Source organism: Halichoerus grypus, chromosome 1 (genome assembly GCF_964656455.1).
Source record: "Halichoerus grypus chromosome 1, mHalGry1.hap1.1, whole genome shotgun sequence".
NCBI lineage: Eukaryota > Metazoa > Chordata > Mammalia > Carnivora > Phocidae > Halichoerus > Halichoerus grypus.
The window spans coordinates 405,571-426,220 of NC_135712.1; the positions used below are offsets into that span (position 1 = coordinate 405,571).

Sequence of the window (20,650 nt, forward strand, 5' to 3'; positions counted from 1 at the left end):
TTTACTACAAACAAAGTCTGAGTCTCCATCAAAAGAGCAAGCTTTGAGGTATTTAAACTTGCCCTAAGGCCATCACTCCAATCTCTGGTATAGCTTCGAAAACAGCAGGCCAGCGGTCTTAAGGGTTGGGGGGACAAAATGGGTTTGGATCTCCCCCAAAGCACCACCCCGGCAACTGTCACTAACTGGCCTATATTGCAGCTCCCTAAAAAGCTCCATTCTCAAAGATGATCTCACAGAGCTCACTCGTCAACAATCCTATCCCCAGGCCATTTAACAAAATCCATCAGCAGCCACTGTGCAACATCACAGGGGCCTGAGACTGATAAACTGATCACAGTTGGAGCCAATAAGAGGAAAACGTAAAACTTAGAAGGCTCTTAATAAGAGGAGCCAATAAGAGGAAAACATAAAACTTAAAAGACACTAGGGGCGCCTGGATGGCTCAGTCGGTTATGTGACTGCCTTTGGCTCAGGTCATGATCCCAGGGTCCTGGGATCGAGCCCCGTGTTGGGCTCCCTGCTCAGCGGGGAGCCTGCTTCTCCCTTTGTCTCTCTTTCTATCTCCCACTGCCCCCCACCGCCACTGCCTCTTCTCTCTCTCTCAAGAATGAGATACCAACAGGGAGCTTTGAAAGGCTCCAACATATTCCTGGGAATTTAGAAAGCAGGTATAGGGCTGTGTACTTATCAAGGAAAACCTGAGAAGGCTCTAAGAGTTCACTCCTTGTTTACCTCACACACACACAAAGTGAAAGCTAAGTAAGAGAAAGCTGCCTGCCAAGCACTGAAAGCATGCCCCAACCAGAGCCCCTCAATAAGGAGAGGAGAAAGCGGAACTGAAGAGAGATTCTGGAGCTGAGAAGTACAATTACTAAAATGAAAAATTCACTAGAGAGGCTCAACAGTAAATCTGAATGGGCAGAAGAATCAGCAAATATGAAGACAGATCAAATAAGATTATTCAGTGTGGAAAATAAAAAGAAAAAAGAATAAAGAAAAGTGAATAGAAAGGCACCCAGGTGGCTCAGTTGGTTAAGTGTCCAACTCTTGATTTCAGCTCAGGCCATGATCTCAGAGATTTGCTCTCTCCCTCTGCTCGCTCTCTCCCTCTCTCTCTAAATAAATAAATAAAATATTTAAAAAGAAAGGAACAGAGAGAGAAAAAAAGAAAAGCAAATAGAGCTTCCAAGGTCTGTGGGACACCCTCAAAGACCAACATACACATAATGGGAGTCACAGAGGAGAGGAGAAACAAACAGGGTAGAAAGACTGCTTGATGATATAATGGCCAAAAACCACAACTTGGATGAAAAAATGTTAATCTACAAACACAAGAAGCCCAACTAACCCCAGGTAGGATAAACTCAAAGAGATCCACCCCAAGACACATCCCAATTAAACTGTGAAAGAAGGCAGCAAGAAAAGTGACTCAACACAAGCCACCCTCAAGGTAAGATCAACAGCCAGCTTACTTCTCAGAAACCACAGAGGGCAAAAGGCACTCGGGTGATATATTCAGCGCTGGAAGAAAAAGATTTAACCAAGAATTCGATATCCAGAGAAAGAAACTCTTTCCAAAATGAGGGAGAAATTAAAACATTCCCAGGTAAATGAAAACTGAGAGAATTCATTACTAACAGGCCTGCCCTGAAGAAATGCTGAAGGGGGTCCTCAAGCTAAAGTAAAAGGACACTAGACATGAATTTGAATCCACATGAACAAATGAAGAACGTGGTAAAGGTGACTGAACAAGTAAACTGAAAGACAAAATAAACATAATTTTGGTAATTTTTTTCTTCTGATTTAGAAAAAAACTGAATAAATCAGTAAGTATAAGTTGTATATAACCGTAGTCTGTATGACGATATTAGCACAAGGGAAAGGGAATGAGGCTACATAGGAGAACAGATTTGTAAACTATTAAAATTAAGATGGTATTAATCTGAACTATACTGTTATAAGGTGTTCACTGTAATCCCCAGGGCAGGCACTAAGAAAATAATTTTAAAAATATATAGAAAAATAAACATCAAGAAAATTAAAATAAAAAGAAGGCAGTAATGGAAAACTAGAAAAATAAGAGAGATAAAAGATACATCAAAAGCTAACAGCAAGTACTGATGCACGCTACAACATCTATAAACCTAGAAAACATTGTGCTGAAAGAAATCGCACGTATTGTACGATTCCACGTCTGTAAGGTCCAGAAAAGGGAAACCCACAGAAACAGAAAGATTAGTGCTGCCAGGGGCTGGGGGATGGGAGAGGAAGCTAAGGGGTGGGGAGTTCTTTTTGTGGTGAGGTAAATGTTCTGGAAGTAGACAGCAGGGACACTTGCACAACCTGGTGAATACACTAAAAAACCACGGAAATGTCTACTTAACAAGAGTGATTTTTATGGTATGTAAATTATATCTCAATAAAGTTGTTAAAAAACCACAATAAAGCTACATTAAAAATCGTAAGAGCGGGTGTGGAGTGTTCACTCATCCTGCACATTCCTCCATGAAAACAGACTACTTGAAGCAAGAAAAGCGGTGATGTGGGTTCTGAGTCACCAAAGTACGGCAATAAGACCCAGACTTTCTCAGATTTAAAATACTTGACAACTTCTTAGCAGAAAAGGTATGATAACCATCCAATTCGAATAGAAAAAAATGAATGAAAAAGCTGCCTAGCAATGACAATACTTTGTTTTCACTTTGCGTGCCACCATTAACTGAGTGCAATCTCTCACTGACTCGCAGGTGAGAAAGGACAGCAGTAACTCAGGTCCGGCCGTGCGATCTGGCAGTGCTCCCGACCGGCACTCCTCCTCCTCCTGCACCTCAGCCAGAAGAGCGGGGTGCCGGGCCCAACCTCTGCAGCAGCCAGGGTGCCCTGCTTGAACGAGGAGGCGGAGTCAACACTGAGCCCCGCCTCCAGACAGACCTACCTGCTAATACCGGATTACCTTCACTCCACGCGCCTTCACTGCGAGGACACACAGGACTCAGGTGACGGCTCACAGAAAACTCACTCACAATCGTCAGAAGACGAGGCATGCGTGGCACAACACTAAGATCATACTTTCAAGTCACAGACACTGTTTCTGAGTTAACATATTTATACTTTTATAAACGTTCTCTCCTGAAATAAATTTAACTCCAAAACCTTTAAAAAGAAGCATCAAGTAAAAATCCCAAGTTATCACGCATTGCAAAGTTTCTGAAGTACTTGAATTACCACATTTACACCACAATTCCCCTTCTAGGGATGCCGATCCTGCGAGTGTCCGCCACAAACCGTGGGTGAATACAGGAAAAAGCCTGAACACCAGCAGGCACCACAGACCAGCACAGGGCCAAGGCCAAGGTCAGGAACCGTACTGCCCTTCCCCAAAAAACAGACCTCAGGGAACACTGCCGCCACTGTGCAGGACCCTGGGAAACGGAAGAAACCATCAATATCCAAGAAGAGGAAACCACACCCCTCGCCCCCAGCACGTGATAAACTATGACTGGTGTGGGACACAGAGGCAGAAGAAAATGTATTACATGTCCTTACTCCCGCCAGCCCACTGACAAGTCCCTGAAACAGGCAGAGGGACCCTCCTCTAGGGACTCGGCTGCCTCCATGTTAACACTTTGCTCAGGGCAACAGGCAATCCTAGCCTGACTCCCCCCAGGATCCTGTGAGTCTACTTTAAGTATAAAAATTCCTCTGGAAACTTCCTTTATCTCTAAACCCCCCAAAACACATGTTGGCAATCATCCCCCAAGCATACAGCCCACTGATACACATCTGAAGGGTCTCACGACTCAGGTTTTATTAGATGGTAATAAAGGACCTTTTCCCAACAACAGCTGGCCTCCTCAAGGTCCTGGAAACCTTGCTCCCAAATTCCTTAGAGACTTAAGCTTTCCCTAACCCCCTCCCAACTTGAAAGTTTATAACAGGCCACTGCTCATGACCCCGGTGCAGCTCTTTGTGCCCACGGGTCCTGTCCCCGTGCTCTAATAAAACCACCTTTGTGCACCAAAGACGTCTCAAGAATTCTTTCTTGGCTGTCGGCTTTGAACCCTAACGTTCTTTCCTACATCATGATTAACAATCCAACTGGAAATGGAACCACAGTTCTTTGGGCCCTGGGACCCTGGCACAGGCATTGGGGTGCTCCCCCCCCCAACACCTTCAGGGAGTGGTCACGATGGCAAACCCTGCATGCTCACTCTGCCCACTAAATGCTCTGGTTAAGATGTAGGAGGATTAAATACACGGCTCTTGGGAAACTTTCGAGCCACAGATCACTTTCTTCAGGCAACAATCTTTCATAGAAGCAAACTTCTGTTTGAGGTCAAGGTAGGAGTCCAAAAGCACCCCCGCCCCCGCATGCCCTTGAGGAACCCCCACCCCAAGTCCTGGGGCACCTGTGACCAGCAGGCTCCAGCCCTCTCTCTGGCCATATGCTCCCTCTGGGCCTCAGTGTCACTCTTCCAGGGAGTGTAGCTCCTCATCTGCCCCACTGAGGGACCCAGAGCCACACAACACAGAGCTACACTTGCTAAAAGAGGGTGGAAGCGAAGTATATCACTTGTTACCAATCACTTTGTTTCAGGGAGGGTTTTAAAGGCAGTTCATAGAGACACATGAAGTATGACAAGATAGCATAAACTTAATGAAGGAAGCAGCAAACACAAAGCACCCATGCAATGTGCACTGTCGGCAGAAGGAATGGCTCTAACTTTCCACCTACAAGGGGACAGTGGAGACACTTCATGCCTGTCCTGCCCAGTGCACACCCAGGCCTGGAGTGAGAACTTGCGAAAAAGTGCACCTTCACCAAAACCGAGGCAAAGGCCAAACACGGCAGCATCATGCGGCAGGATGGCCCCCGGGAAACAGGAGTCAGGTGAGGCAGGTTCAAGGGTGTGTACTCAGGAAAGGCTGCAGGACAGAATCCTGGCCACTGGACCTTGAAGGCCCAGTGGCCGTGGGATGGTTGTGGATGTCCAGCAGGACGTGTTCTCAGGCTACCCCCTCGACCTGACTGGAGAGGCTCAAAGTCAAGTCTCCCTTGACTCATGCAACCCCTACCTCCATCCATAAGACCTCCTCACAGATAATCATTTCTATTTCCAGCCTTGAATAAAACTGCATTTAATTGTCCATATTCTAAAAGGTAAAGTCAATATAAGAAAAAGATGCCTTTAAAAGTTTATTCTCAGGTTTTTCTAAAAATCCACAGAATTCCAGGAAAAATGTCATATATATTTTTTTAACCATTAAGAAAACATAACAGATATGACTAAAAAAAAAAAGTAGTATTACACAAAAAATACCAACACAGTCAGGTGCCTGGGTGGCTCAGCCGGTGAAGCGTCTGCCTTCGGCTCAGGTCATGGTCCCGGGGTCCTGGGATCGAGTCCCTGCATCGGGATCCCTGCTCAGCGGGGAGCCTGCTTCTCCCTCTGCCTCTGCCCCCCACCCCCCAATGCGTGCGTGTGCTCTCTTAATAAAATCTTTAAAAAAAACCCAATGTAATAAAAATAAATTTAACTGATAATGAATTAAAAACATTCAAACTGTATTTAAAATGAGCTTACTATTTTCAAAAATTACCATATGAAGTTTTTTTTTAATTGAAAAAAAGATGAAATTGCCTTGAGCAACTGATGGGCCATGTTGCAGACTGCTTCTGCATTCCAGAATTCTGCTTAGCGTTACCCACACAAGGGAGACTTCTTTACCGGATACACATCTCTAAGAAAGGGAAATCAAGCTTACGCTTCCAGAGAACTTTTCTCACAAGCGAACTCCAAAGGGAAGTAACCTGGAAAGTAATCCAATGAGCTCACAAGCACATGTGAAATAACTCTTCTGGTAAGTGACCCCGCTTTTCAAACAGGTGCAAAGATATTTGCGGCCCAGATAAAACCTGTCAGAGGAGGAACAGCGTGTCCCTGCTATTTTGGGGACAATGACCGACCCTGGCAGCCCAGAAAACGCCCAGCAAGGCTTTCCGCAGGATCTGCCTGCAGGGTGGAGCCTGAGGGAAGCCCACAGCAGGCACATGCAAGCACCCAGAAGTATTCCACCAAGACAGGGACCTGATGTGATGGCCTGTGCAGCGGTATGGACATGCTTACAGGAAGAAATACGGGGGACAGGTTAACCAGCATCACAGGAAGCAGTGTGGAAGAGTTTATGCAGAGCTGTGCCCCCGGATCAGAGGGAGCAGCCTGGGGTGCAGAGGGCGGGGACCAATGTGCAGAAGAGAGATTATGGGGGAGGCCGCCTTGCACAGGCAACTGTTGCTGGACCGGACTGGGAGCGCTCTGACACATTCTGATACCCCCCCCCCGCACGCCCCCCGCGTGCCTCCGTCCACCTACCATGCACCCCCTGCGAGCCTTCGTCCATCCGTCCACCCACCACGCGGCCCCGCACGCGCCCCTCCACCCCATGTGCCCCCTGAGCACGCCACCGTCCACCCACCACGCACCCCACACGCGCCCCCGTCCACCCACCACGCGGCCCTGCACACACCACCGTCCACCCACCACGCGGCCCCGCACGCGCCCCTCCACCCCCCGCGTGCCCCCTGCGCACCTCCATCCACCCACCACGCACCCCACACATGCCCCCGTCCACCCACCATGCGGCCCGCGCACGCCGTCCACCCACCATGGGCCCCTGTCCACCCACCGCACGCCTCCGTCCACCCACCGTGCACCCCCCACATGCCTCCATCCACCCACCACGTGGCCTCGCGCGCACCCCTGTCCACCCACCACGCGGCCCCGCACGCGCCCCTCCACCCCATGTGCCCCCTGAGCACGCCACCGTCCACCCACCACGTGGCCTCGCGCGCACCCCTGTCCACCCACCACGCAGCCCCGCACGCGCCTCCGTTCACCTGTCCACCCACCGCGCAGCCACCCGAGAGGAAGCCCCCAGTCACCACGGATGGAGGCAGAACATACGACATGCTCAGAGAGACAAGCACGCAGACGGCAGGAAGAGAGCTGCCCTGAGACCTGCCTCACCTGCTGCACTCCCGGAAGCTCAGGGGGCACCAGGGCTTTCACACCCGCACCCTGACTCCCGCTGCTCTGCGTCCTCAGGCCACCCTCCGCAGGCGGAAGCTCCTGGCCGTGTTCCAGTGCCTGCCCGTGTAGCTCCCGAGTCGGAGCGGCGGGGTGAGAAGCGTCCTTCCTCTGCAGCTGCTTCTCCAGGTCCGCTCTCAGCTGCTCTAGAGCCCACCTGTGCTCCTCCCTCATGGTCTGCATCTCAGACAGGTGACGCGATTCCAGAGAAGCCAGGTGTGACGAGTGTCTTGCCTCCAAAGCACTGACCGCCGCAGCATGCTGTGTCTGCAGTTCAGCCACACGGGCTTCTGAAAGAGCCCACTGCTCACTCTCCACCGAGGCCTTCAGCTCCTCCACCTCAGCCCGGTGCCCGGCCTCCAGTTCCGCCGTCAAGGCCAGAATGTGCTGTTGGTGTCTCTCCTGCAGGAGACGCAGCTCACAGGCGTGCTTCTCCTGAGCCTCCCGAAGGACGGCATCCTGTTCCGCAGTGAATTTCTCTGTGATTTCTTTACGTTCTTTTAAAAACCTGAGAGGACATGCAAAGTGAACTCGGGCAGCAGAACACAATCATAAAAGCACAACCTCGCTTGGAAACACCTACTCACCACCTTTCTTACAGGAAACACTACATCGTTGCCTTGTTTTAACTGTTCTTGCTCCTTCTCCCTCTGCCACAAATGGCCTGAGAGGAGGGGCCCCACGAAGCCAGAGGAGCTCAAAGGACAGAGCCCAGGCATCCCCGCTCACAAACGGAGTCGAGGACACAGGATCCACAGCAAGAAACCGCACACGTATTTCCGACAGACACCATGGCAAAGCAGATGAGACCGCTCACTCTCGGCGAGAAGGACCTCGACAGGGAAGGGGCAGCAGGATCGCTTGTAGGAGCCCACAGGGCCATAAAGAACAAAGACCTCAGAAAAACTTTGGTTGTGAATTAAGGGACACGAATTAAAAAGAGCCACGGGGTGCTGGCTGGCAGAAACACAGGCAGGCAGAAAGACTCACTTCTGATCACAGCACCCAGGATCCCACCAGGAACTGAAAAAGCCTCAACCTCAACTGGGCGCATGCTGCTCATCAGTGACATGCCCTGGTCAGTTCACCAGATAAGTCTGGAAGCATTCCCAGAGATTATCCCATTTACCCTCACACCCAGGGAGAGCACGGAGGTTCTGTGAGGTTGAGCACAGTGCCTGCAATCATCCAGCTTACACAAGGTGGGTCGAGACCTGAACTCAGGTCCTCAGACCCCTAGATCAAAAGCTCTTGTACCTCACTCATGATGGTGGGGAGCAGCTGATACACGAGAATAAACAGCACCAACAGCGAGTCTAATGACCCCAGACTCACAAACACCCCCAGTCACGACAGCCCGGGTTCGCGAAGAGTTAGCATTGACTGAGACCAAGAACCAAATCACATTCTAAATCTATTTAAAATTTAGTATTTAAAATTTAAGGGAAGTATGCATAAATTTTAGGAAAAAAACATTTATTTTTTAAAATATCTGAGTTTTAAAAACACAAAGAACTGATATGGATGAACTGCATGTAGTTTTGATAAGTGAGGCCTCAATTCTTGCTTTTGAAATTTTAAAATGTGCAAAGAACAAACATGACGTGGAAGATGCGTGCACAGTAGCATCCACCAAGGAACACAGGCTCCACCAGGAGGATGTGGACACTGTCTCTGATCTGTCCCCGCATATCTCAGCTATGGGATGTGATATGATTTGATATCCTGCTGTCATTTTAGGGTGAAGACCAGGGATCGGGGACTCGCTCTGCCCCACCTTCCTGCAGACCTTCCCGCCCTGCTCAAAGCCCACAGCACATCCTCCCAGGGCACCCGCCTCTCACACTCTGCTGGGCATCCTGGGGTCAGGCCTTAGCTGGGACGCTGGCCGACGGCTCTACAGCTAACACGCGGCCGCGGGAACGTGACCCACCTGCTCTGTGCCTGCAGCAGCTGGAGGGCACAGTCCTCCTTCAGGCGGAGCGCGGCAAGCTCCCAGGCCTGGTCTGCAGGAGCCAGACGGCCACACTGGCTGCACTGTGGACACTCGTCCCCTGCAAGCCCGAGCTCCAGCTGCCGGAGCCGGCCCTGCTGCTCCACCAGGGACCCCTCCAGGTCCAGGATCTGGGCTGCCTGCTGATCCTGAAGTTGCCTCATTTTGATTTCTCGAAGCTCAAACTTGTTTATTATCGACTGTTTTTCAGCTTCAGCTTGTTCTTTCAGGTCAAGGAGCATCAGCGCGAGTTCCTCTTCAGATTTTCTCTTTAGATTCTCACTTGCCACTTTCCATTCTGCTTCTTTGTCTTTGAATTCTTGCTTCATCAGCTGTAATTTCTCCTTAGCTTTCTTCAGCTCCTCCTGGTGATCTTCAACCAAGTTATATTTTACCTAGAGATAACATAATTTCATTTAAGACACAAAAAATTAAAAGAGAAGATTATTGGCAGGAATGGCACCCAAACCAGCTGTTCTTCACCTCTGGAGTTGGCAGGCCTGGACAAAAACTTACCGAACTCAAAACATACACACATGTGCGGAGCAAACAAAGACAGCGTCGGAGGTCTCCTCTGTGTGTCAAGACCACCAATGGGGGGGGAGGTCAAGGGGAAGGCCAACCACAACAGAGTAGAGCCACCATCAGCAAAAAGACTAGAAGTCCACGAGAACGAGAACAACAAACAATGTAATGAGCTCAAATCTGTGGACTTGCTTCATTCATATTCCATTATCTACAAGGAACCTGGTCAAAAGATTGATGAACTAAAATTTAAACTTTTAAGAGTATCTTGTGAAAAGGGAGGTTAATCACAATGCTGAGGATAGGCAAATATCCTGATTTTCAAAAAAGTAAGGAAAGTAGATCAATAAACTACTAAACATTATCAAAAATAAACAAAAGTAAAAATGGTATTGAAGATTGACCTCAACTCCTTATTTGAAAATTAAGTCATTAAAGGGGCACCTGGCTGGCTTAGTCAGTAGAGCATGCAACTCTTGATCTCAGGGTCATGAGTTCAAGTCCCATGTTGGGTATACAGTTTGCTTAAAAAAAATTAAGTTATTAAAAATAAGTTTAGGGTCATGCTTCTGGAGATGGCTGAGAAGCTCTAATAAGGCCAACCCTCCCAGAGGGTAACAGCTATAAAGGCTGGAAAAAATAAAAGAAACTACCCAAAGGCCTGAGAGAGCATCTAAAAGCAGACAGATTGTGGAGAAGGGCTGGACACCCGGAAGAAAGAAATGGCACTGGGCAATTTACCTGTCCACACCATGCACACAGAAATCCCAAAATCTCATTTGTTTGAGCAGAGGAGGTAGAAAGTGAAAGGTGAAAGCCCATTAGGACAGAGCCAGAGAGACAGAGAGCTGCACAATCTTTGCATTAACCTAGCCCAAATCTCAAGTTGATTCCTAATGCATACATGTGTGGGCAGACTCCAAGAGCAGACCAACACAGAGAAGATGTAATGTGGAGTTAGAATCCAGCCAAGTTAACTGTCTGCTAAAACAAACAAAAAAATCAATACTCTTCAGTGGTACATAACAGAATCCAGAGTCTCCACAATGTATCATTCACAATGTCCAGGATACAATCCAAAATTAGTTGATATACAAATAAACAGGAAATATGATACATGCTAAAAAGAAAATACAATCATTGAAGAACCCCAAGATGACACAAATGTTGAAATTAACAAAGGTTTTCTTTTTTTGTTGTTGGTGTTTTTTTTTTTAAGATTTTATTTAAGAGAGAGACACAGCAGACAAAGGTTTTAAAAGCAAATATCCTAACTGCATTTATGGGCATAAGAAAAATATGCTCATAATGAATAAAAGGATAGCAAATCATGGCAAAGAAAAAAGACATTCTTAAAAAGAACTGAATAGGGGGGAAAAAAGAACAACCAAACAATTTTCTAGAATTGGAAAGCATAATATCTAAAATTTTAAAATTCGCTGGGTGGACTTAAAAGCAGATCAGAGCTAACAAAAGAGTCAGTGAACTGGAAGATCAATAGAATTTAACCAACAGGAAGGGGAAAAGATTAGAAAAAAATAAAATGAACAGAACCTCAGAAACTGAAAGACAGAACATCCATGTAAATGGAGTTCCAAGAGGAAAGGAGAGAATGGAACAGAAATAAAAAACTGAAGAACATAGTTGGTAAAAATCTCCCAAATTTGGGGAAAGACAAAAATGTACAGAATTCTCTGTAAGTCACTAAAACAAACCACCTTTTTAGTAATGTCATTATTAAATAAGAAAAAAATAAGGTCAATTGAGTATAAGGTTTTGTTTTTGTTTTCTGAGGTAACTATGTCAGAATCAATTTTATGTACTGATTTTAAGAATTTCATGAGAGAAAAAAATACCAAAGAAAATCACACCTAGGCACATCATGGTAAAATGACTGAGAATAAAAGATAAAAAGAAAAACCTTTGAAGCAGTCAAAAGAAAATGACACATTATATTCAGGGAAATACTGATTTGAGGGATCACTGACCTATCAGAAATAAGGTCAGAAGTGACATCTTTAAATCCTGAACAAAAATCTTGCCTTCTTTATGTAGCAAAAAATTTCTTCAAGACAGACTGTAAAATAGAGACTTTCAGCTAAAAGAAAACTTGCGCAGCAGATGTACACGACAAGAAAGGCTAAAGGAAATGCTTCAGGCTGAAGGAAAGTGATACCAAATGGAAACTCAGATCTTTGGGAGGAAAGAAAGAGCCCTATAAAATGTTGTAAATCTAAGACTACTTTTCCTTTTAATTTCCTTCAAGTACCTATGACTATTCAAAGCAAAATTTATATTGTGGAATTTAACCACACAGAGATGTAACACCTATAAAAATTATAGCATAAAAGACAAAGAGAACATTATAGATGCACCTTTATACAACCATAGAACTCTTACCTTTTAGCTGAAATGGCATAATGTTAACTCTGAGAAGACTGTGAGAATGTATATTCTAATCCCGAAAGCAACCATTAAAACACATAATACAAAGTATAATTTGAAGTCAACAGATACATTAAAATCAATTCTAAAAATATTCAAATAATCCAAAAGGCAAGAAAGAAAGAACACAGGAAACAAAAAGAGAAAAAACACAAAGAAAAACAGATGGACCACACAGAAAATATAAAAATGGCAGACATTATCTCCAACCAGATCAATAATGAAGTGAAAGGTTAACAAACTAAATACACCAATTAAAAGGTAGCGTTTGTCAGAACAGATTTTTAAAAATATTCAACTATAGGGACGCCTGGGTGGCTCAGTTAGCTAATAAGCGTCTGCCTTCAGGTCAGGTCATGATCCTGGAGTCCCAGGATTGAGTCCCACATCGGGTTCTCTGCTCAGCAGGGAGTGTGCTTCCCCTCTGACCCTCCTCCTCTCATGCTTTCTCTCTTTCATTCTCTCTCTCTCAAATAAATAAAATCTTAAAAAAAAGAAAAAAGGTAGGGTTTGTCAGACGGATTTTAAAAAATATTCAACAATAGGGGCGCCTGGGTGGCTCAGTCGGTTAAGCATCTGCCTTCAGTTCAGGTCACGATCTCGGGGTCCTGGGATTGAGCCCCACATCGGGCTCCCTGCTCAAAGGGGAGTCTGCTTCTCCCTCTCCCTCTGCCCCTCCTCACCTCCCCCACTTGTGCTCTCTCTCTCTAATAAAATAAATAAGTCTTTAAAAAAATATTCAAGTATATGCTATGCATATGTGTAATATATTAAAAAATAAATATGTGGTCTCTGTCCCCAGTTCCCGACACGCAGCTGTAAAACCCTTGGAATTTCTGGAATGATCAGAGTCTTTTGTACACGAATGAGATGAGAGGTGGCTGGGGACCTCGGGTGGCTTCAGGATGGGAGCTGGTCCCCAGAAGAATCAAGGCAAGATGAGAGGGTTGGAAATTTCAGCCCCACCCCAACCTCCATAGAAAAGGGATGGAGACTGAGTTCAATCACCAATCGCCAATGATTTAATCAAACACGCCTACGTAATGGAGCTTCCATAAAAACTCCTAAATGGTGAGATCTGGAGAGCTTCCAGGTGGGTGCACAGGGTGGTAGGAGAGGAGCGGGCATGGAAGCTGCCTACCACCGCACACCTCGCCCCATGCATCTCTTCCATTCGGTTGCTCTTGTTTGCATCCTTCATAATAAACTGCTAGTAGTAAACCGTTTCCCTGAGCAGTGTGAGCCTGAAAAGAGGTGTGGGTGGGCATGGGAATATGCGGGCTCCAAAGCCAAGGCAGACCGAGATGAGCAGGTCATGCAGGGACCCAGTAACTGCAAACGGGTTCTGGCATGGGGCAGCCTCACAGGACTGAGTCCTGAAACTATGGGCGTCCAGCACTGACTCCAGCCAGTCTCCAGAGATCTGAAGTAAAATGGACAGAAAAGGGAATGCCATGCAAACAATGTGGATGAAGGCTGGAAGAACCGTATTCATGAAAGAGAAAGCAGACTGCGGTGCAAACAATGCTACAGAGGAGAGGGAGGGGTACTTTCTCAGGAAGACAGAACAATCACAAATGTGTGTGCATGTAATAACTTCAAAATACTCAAACACTGACAAAATTAAAGGAAAAATAGACAATTCTATACCCCTCTCTCAATAATTGATGTAAGCAGATAAAATGGTGGTCCAGGAAAGATATTACACACACACCTGAACATCAAAAGTCATGGAGGAAAGTCTGCCCTTGACTGAATGGTGCCTGAGGCGGCCACATGCTGAAAACCACAGACCGCCAGCAAGGGAGTCCCCCTGCGGCGGCCCACACAGCTCTACACAAAGCTCTACCCTTACTTCTGCTTTGCCCCAAGTCCTCACCAATGCCTTAGAGAACGACCTGCGATGAGACACGCAGGTAGTAACTTCGTATGAAACTGAGTATTGATGGAGAATGAAAATCCATAAAGACCTTCACGGGAAAGGACGCAGGGTGAGAGCATCGGGCCATAAGCACGAAGTGGGGGAAATGCGGCTTCGTCAGGACACTGGTGAAAGACTCGCAGCTCAAGCTACGGCGACTCCGTGACCCCGACAGGGATGAGCTAGGCCCTGCGCTGCGCATACGGTGAAAGCTGCCGGGAGTCTAGGCGAGGCTTACACACCAGACCTCCGCCAGCGTGGGTGGTGCGGCGGGGCTCTCCTCCCGCACAGGGCACACTCTACAGCCACACAGCCGACAATCAGCAGAAGAGCCCAGGGGCTCGACACCACGGGGCTCACCGGGGTGCACAGAGCCTGCAGCTGGCCGTGCCAACCAGCCTGCCGCCCGTCTGAGGATGCCCAGCCAGCCCCCCAAGCCTGGAGGCAGGGTGAAGGAGCAACAAGGAGCCAAACCCCGCTCGGCTCGGGGTGGAGCCCTGTCCTGACTGAGGAGGCACTAAGCAAACACGGCTGCAGGGAGCGGGGGGACGGAGCGCTAGGACCCGCATGGACCTCCACAGGAGCCTGCCACCATGGAAACGGGCCAGAATCACACCTACCCTCTCCAAGTCCTCTTTCAGGCAGATTTCGTGCTGCAACTTCTCATGTAAATTTCTATTTTCTAGTTTTAAGACATCAATTTCTTCCTTGAGCTCCGTCTGAAGAAGTGAGAGTTTAAGCTTGTGCTCAGTTTCCAAACCCAAGACTCTGGCCGTCACCTCTGTCTCCACCTCCAAGGCCGTATCCTGTGCACACGGGAGAGGCACCAGAGCAAGCTCTGTGAGGGGACAAGGAGGCAGGAGGGACAGTCAGGCACGAGCCTCGAGGACACCACACACAGCACAGACAAGGACACTCCCCTTCCAACGCCTCCCACAGCACGGGCACCTGGGACCCCGGCAAGCCCTGGGTGCACCCAGATGACGAGCTGCCCTGTCCTGAGCTACCCGTACGCACTCACCACCCACGCCATCCCGTTAGTTGGGGTACCAGGTGACTGTTTTCCACCGTGGGAACGTGTGGTTCTGGGCCAGGGGGACCCCCCCTGGGCTGTTCAAGTCAGGACCCGTCAGCTTCCTGGGCTCAGGGACAAGCTGAGCAGCGACACAAGCACTCCGTGTGCGCAGCAGCTGCGAGGACCTCCCGTGCCACGAGGACAGTGAGAGGGACATGCCAAGCACCACATGACCTTGGCTCTCAGGAGCCATGCTCCTCCTCTTAGCCCGTCTCTTCAGCTCCAAGGGAGCCCTTGCCCAGAACAGGTGGTCGTGTCAGGGCACCCCAACATGGATGCAGACCCCCACCCTCGCCGTGGGACCCCTCTGCCTTGCCTCCTCCGTGCTACAAGGGGTGGCAACGGCGCCCATCCCTCCTGGAATCCGTGTCCAAGGCTGGCCTTACACCTGCTCTCCTCAGCAGCGGGGCCACTGCCTGTCCCCATCTGCTGCATCCACTGGGAGGACCTCAGCTTCTCCATCCACCCCGTCTCCTGTGACCCCCAGGGCTGCACCTGGTCAGGCCCAAGCCCAGCCCCTTAACTCTGAGGACACCACCAGGGAGGATCTGCAGAGTCAGAGGCTGGGATGTCCAAATAACCCACGTGGGAGCCCCCAACCTTCCCACATATCGGCTCCTGTGGGCTGAACGGCCACCAACACAGGCAGCAGGGAAGTGCACACACCTTCGCCGGGCCCTTCTGAGAGACCCACACGTTGCTCCCCTTCCAACACCTGGGTCCCTACGAGGCCCACCTCCTGCCGGGCTTCCAGGGAGGACTTCAACGCTGCTGGTTGGCACCGGTGGTTTTCTTCTAACTGCGTGTGCAAATGAGGGAAAATCGCACAGAGGAAACGTTACAAGAGGCCTGTCTACCACGTCACCTAATCACTGCCTCCCACGTCACCCCTGCTGGGCCACGCGTGCGCATGCCATCTCCCCCGTCCCCAGCATCTCACCTCTGGGGGGCCAAGTAACTCAGGGAGATGGCACACCATAGCCCTGAGGAGACAGGGGCGCACCGCTGGCTGGGGAGCCCTCCTCACTCCCATGCGGTGCTCACGGAGGCCAACGCTGAGCCCCAGCTGCAGGGATGCCAAGTGGGCCATTCCTGGAGCCTGACCAGAATGTTCCTGGACCTGAACTGCAGGCAGACCCTGACCACCAGACCCCCTTCCCAGGGCCAGGGCTGCTGCCAAACATACCCTGCCCCACTGTGGGGGGCCCCCCCAGCCTGCTTACTCCCAAGCCCCCTCACTCCCCACTCTGTGTCTCCCCACTGCACTTCCCCTCCCAGAGTCAGACACATGCCTGGCCTGCTTGGGACATGGACCTGCCCCCAAGAGGAAGGGGCCCCAACGGAAGGGTCTCTGGTCACTGCTGTGAGCACACCTGACAACAAGCCCAGCCCAAGTATCCTGAGAGAAGGGAGGGAGGGAGGGAGGAAGGGAGGGAGGTAGGGAGGGAGGGAGGAAGGGAGGGAGGGAGGGAGGGAGGGGGGAAGGAGGAAAGGAGGGGGGAGGAAGGGAGGGAGGGAGGGGGGAGGGAGGGAGGGAGGCGGGGAGGGAGGGAGGGAGGGGGGAGGGAGGGAGGGAGGGGGAAGGGAGGGAGGGAGGGAGGGGGGAAGGAGGAAGGGAGGGGGGAGGGAGGGAGGGAGGGAGGGAGGCGGGGAGGGAGGCGGGGAGGGAGGGAGGGAGGGAGGCGGGGAGGGAGGGAGGGAGGGAAGGAGGCGGGGAGGGAGGGAGGGAGGGGGGACAGGAAGGGAGGGAGGGGGCAGGGAGGGAGGGAGGGAGGAAGGAAGGGAGGGGGGCAGGAAGGAAGGGAGGGGGGCAGGAAGGGAGGGAGGAAGGGAGGGGGGAGGAAGGGAGGAAGGGAGGGGAGCAGGAAGGGAGGGAGGGAATAAGGAAAGGGCTCAGGGCATGTGCTAAACTCTCCTGTTCCCCTTAAAATGCAGCCAGTAAACCCATTTTCCTCAAAAACCACAGAGGAGTCATATCAACCTCAACTTTAAGCTCACAATAAGCTCAAATTATCTTTTAAAGCAAGACTTAAATCCCTACATTGTTACAGAAACAAACCACTTGAGTGACAGGAAGAATCGAGTCCAGAAACAGACTTGTGCCCCTGGGACAACTAAGCACACAAAAGGTTGTGTTTTAACAAGTCAGGCCTGAAAGAGTGACTTGCCATTTGGAAAAAGGTCTTAAGCTCAGAGCCTACACCTCCTACTGGACAACAGCTAAGTCCCAGGTGGATGAAAAATAAAAATTAAAAGACTTAAAAAGATTATCAGAAGAGGGGCACCTGGGTGGCTCAGTCGGTTAAGCACTGCTTTGGGCTCAGGTCACGGTCCTGGAGTCCCAGGATCGAGCCCCACGTTGGGCTCCCTGCTCGGCAGGGAGCCTGCTTCTCCCTCTGCCCCTCCCCTGGCTTGTGCTTGCTCGGTCTCTCTCCCTCTCACACTCTCTCTCAGATAAATAAAATCTTTAAAAATAAGTAAGTAAAATAAAGAACAAAATAAAAGAATCAGAAAATGATGCAGGAAAACACCAGGCGCTCTGAGAAAGGGGATGAAGAGCCAAGGGCCAGGGGAGGACCCACAAGTGCAGACCCGGGCCCACGAGCACCAGTGCAAGAGAGAGCACAGCCGAGTCCAACGGCGAGCAGAGTGGGCCCTCTGAACCACAGGGGAAGGGGGGCAGATGCCACAAGAGCAAAGGGGTACAGGGAGAGCTTCAGAGGGGGAGAATAGTCAATTTCAAGCGAAAAGAGGTTTGACCTCATTTAAAACCAAAGAAACAGAAACTGGAAGAGATACTGGCTGTCCATCAACGGGGAACACAAAGGCAATGTCCAGCGGTAGGTGGGGGGGGGGGGGGTGCGTCGGGTTCCCACAGCCCGCGGGGGGGAGTTCAGCCAGACACCCTGTGGAGGGCACGGTGGCCTGTCAACATTTCAACACACACACAGGCGCACATAAACACGTGCACACACACACACATTCCATCCTTCTTCTTTTCCTGCCTTCCTGAAATGCGGCTACGATGACCAGGAAAATTTAACTTAGAAACCCATGAGGAGAAGAAACAGGAAGAGGTCTTCAAGACACCAAAGCTGACCAACCTCGGAAAAAAAGTCAGTGATCACGGCAACGTCTGGGGCCCAGGCGGCAGAAAGGCTGCACGCACCCAGGGCCCGCGGGCCAAGGCTGGCCGTGGGGGGCGGGGGACCTGGCCATCTGAGGCAGGACCCCAGGAGGAGCTCTCCCCAGAACCAGGGATGCCTCACACCACCCGTGAAGACACGGCCACGAGTCACAAACCACACAGGGGACCCCGACATCCACACAGCACAGACACCCACATGGACGGACGGGAAGCAGGAGAAACGCTTTAACACCGACGGTTTCCAGAGAGGCGCGTGCGAACGCTGTGCCCGTGGCACAGACGGGAGGACACAGCAAGAAAGCAGAACCCCTAGAAATTAAAAATGACAACAGAAATAAGAAATTTAACTGAAGAACTGAGAACAAAGCTCACAAGAGCTGCAAGGACACTGAAGAAGAGCAGTGCCAAGACCAGCCTCCTGGAAGCGAAGGCAGAGTCTCAGACACAGCCCCCCCCCCCACCCCAGCGTGAAAAGTGGACTCACACGCACGTGAACTGCTCACTGAAAACTTCAGGGAACTCACAGGGACCTCAGAGGGGCTGGCGGCACAAGCAGCCCACACACGAAGGGAGAATCAGCGGGACGGACGGGACGGCGGCTCTCCACGGCGCGGGGGCCAGAGGACAGAGAACACGTGCCAGACGTCACACCCGCCAAACACACACGAGAACGAAACAGGCTCTCAGGGGGCTCCCCTCACGTGCCCTTGCATCTCCACTGAGGGAACAGGTGCAGCCAAGAAAGGGGCCGCGTGCAGACACACGCCTGCTCCCCAGGCAGCAGGGACCACCCAAGGAGAAGGCAGGGCGACTCCAGGACGACAGTGGGTGGGGGCCCAGAGGGCAGGACAGGGCTGTGGACAAGGACCCAGCGGCACTACTGTGCCGGGCACAAGGGCTCTGCTGCTGCGGAAGCCACACCACGCCCAGCGGGACACACGCCGCACCCCCGTCCCCGGGAAAAAGTCACACGCAGAGACAGTTCTAGCAAAGGACATTAACAATGGGAAACTGGAAGCAGCCTGCTAAGCAGGATAAACTGGGTCCCCAAAATTCACAGGTCCAAGTCCGAGCCTCCAGCACCTCAGAATGGGACTATCTGGAGACAGAGACGCCAGGGGCGCGTGTGCACGGAGGAACCACATGAACAGGCAGCTCGAGAGCAGCCAACCGCAAGCTGAGGAGACAGGCCTCAGGAGAAACCAGCCCTGACCTCCAACTTCCAGCCTCCAGACTGAGATGATAAATTTCTGCTGTTCAACCATCCAGTCTGTGGTATATTCGTGATGGCCACCCGAGGCGATGAGACCAACAGATGCTGACGCCGAAGCTGTGCTCGCTGGGGCAGAGCACGTCTGCACGGGGCCACCACGGTCTGTCACGGCACGCCACCTGCCCAGGGTGGTGGCCACGAGACCCGGGCTACCAACACCGCAAGGCATCACCATCAAATAAAAGGGAACCTCGGGTGACAGGAAGGCCACACTGGCCACATCTCAAGTGCTCGCAGCCCGTGTGTCCACGGACTGACGAACGGATAAAGAACACGCGGTGTGGACACAATGGAATGTTACTCAGCCGTAAAGAAGAACGAGATCTTGCCATTTGTGACAACGTGGATGGACCTCGAGGGTGTAAGCAAAATAAGTCAGTCTGAGAAAAACGTCCCGCGTGATCTCACTTACACGTGAAATCTTAAAACTGAGCTGACAGATACAGAGAACAGACTGGTGGCTGACAGAGGTGGGGGTGGGGGGACAGAATGGGAGAAAGTGTCAGAAGACACGAACCTCCAGTTACAGAACAGAGAGTCTGGGCGTGTAGTGCGCAGCACGGTGACCAGAGGTGAAAAGCTGTCCTGCACCCCTCTGAACGCTGCTGAGAGGAGACCTTAAAGGTTCTCAATCACAACAAAAAGAAACTCCGCAGCCCTGGGTGCTGACAGACGTTAGGTGGACCCGCTGTGGCGGTCACTCACCACACACACAAACGTCAGCACCTTGTGCGCCTGAAACGGACGCTACGTCCGTGTCCCCTCAACAAAGGACAGAAGGGCCCATCACCTCAGGCTGAAGGCGGAGTCCGTCGCAGTGTTCTCTTCTTTCTTTCTCAGACCTCTCTTCTAAACACACACTGGGTGGACTAAGAGAGAAAATGTGTTTTAAAACCTCCTCATATGCCCCTTCTCCTCCCTGCTCCCTCCACGGCGATCCTACTTCCCGTCAAGGACAGGAGCCCTCGGCTGAGCGGGCCGTGTCTGTGTGACCGCGTGGCGGGACCCTGTGCGGGAGCAGAGGGGACCCCGGGTGCCGCAGGTCACGTGCCGCTCCTAGCCTTAACGCTCTCTTGCTTGGAGGCCCAAACATAAGCTGTGTTTCTAAAACACAAGGCTCCTGCTCTCCACTGGCATGAAATCACAAATATAACGAGATTTCAATTCAGCTCAAGGTTC

At 50.6% G+C, this 20,650-nt stretch overlaps 1 protein-coding gene across 6 annotated transcripts in view; it reads right to left on the reverse strand.

Moving 5' to 3' along the window:
- Positions 1 to 20,650, reverse strand: part of PCNT (pericentrin) — a 124,761-nt gene that overhangs the window by 66,481 nt on the left and 37,630 nt on the right. For all 6 annotated transcript variants that reach the window (XR_013448334.1, XM_078072449.1, XM_078072794.1 and 3 more), the window contains exons 10-14: positions 20,262 to 20,340; positions 15,717 to 15,849; positions 14,596 to 14,813; positions 9,025 to 9,479; positions 7,032 to 7,599 (exon numbers count right to left, since the gene is read on the reverse strand). Coding sequence is in view for 5 of the 6 variants with exons in the window: in XM_078072449.1 (XP_077928575.1) it covers positions 7,032 to 7,599; positions 9,025 to 9,479; positions 14,596 to 14,813; positions 15,717 to 15,849; positions 20,262 to 20,340 (1,453 nt within the window). In the remaining variant the exon portion in view is untranslated. The remainder of the gene's footprint in view (positions 1 to 7,031; positions 7,600 to 9,024; positions 9,480 to 14,595; positions 14,814 to 15,716; positions 15,850 to 20,261; positions 20,341 to 20,650) is intronic.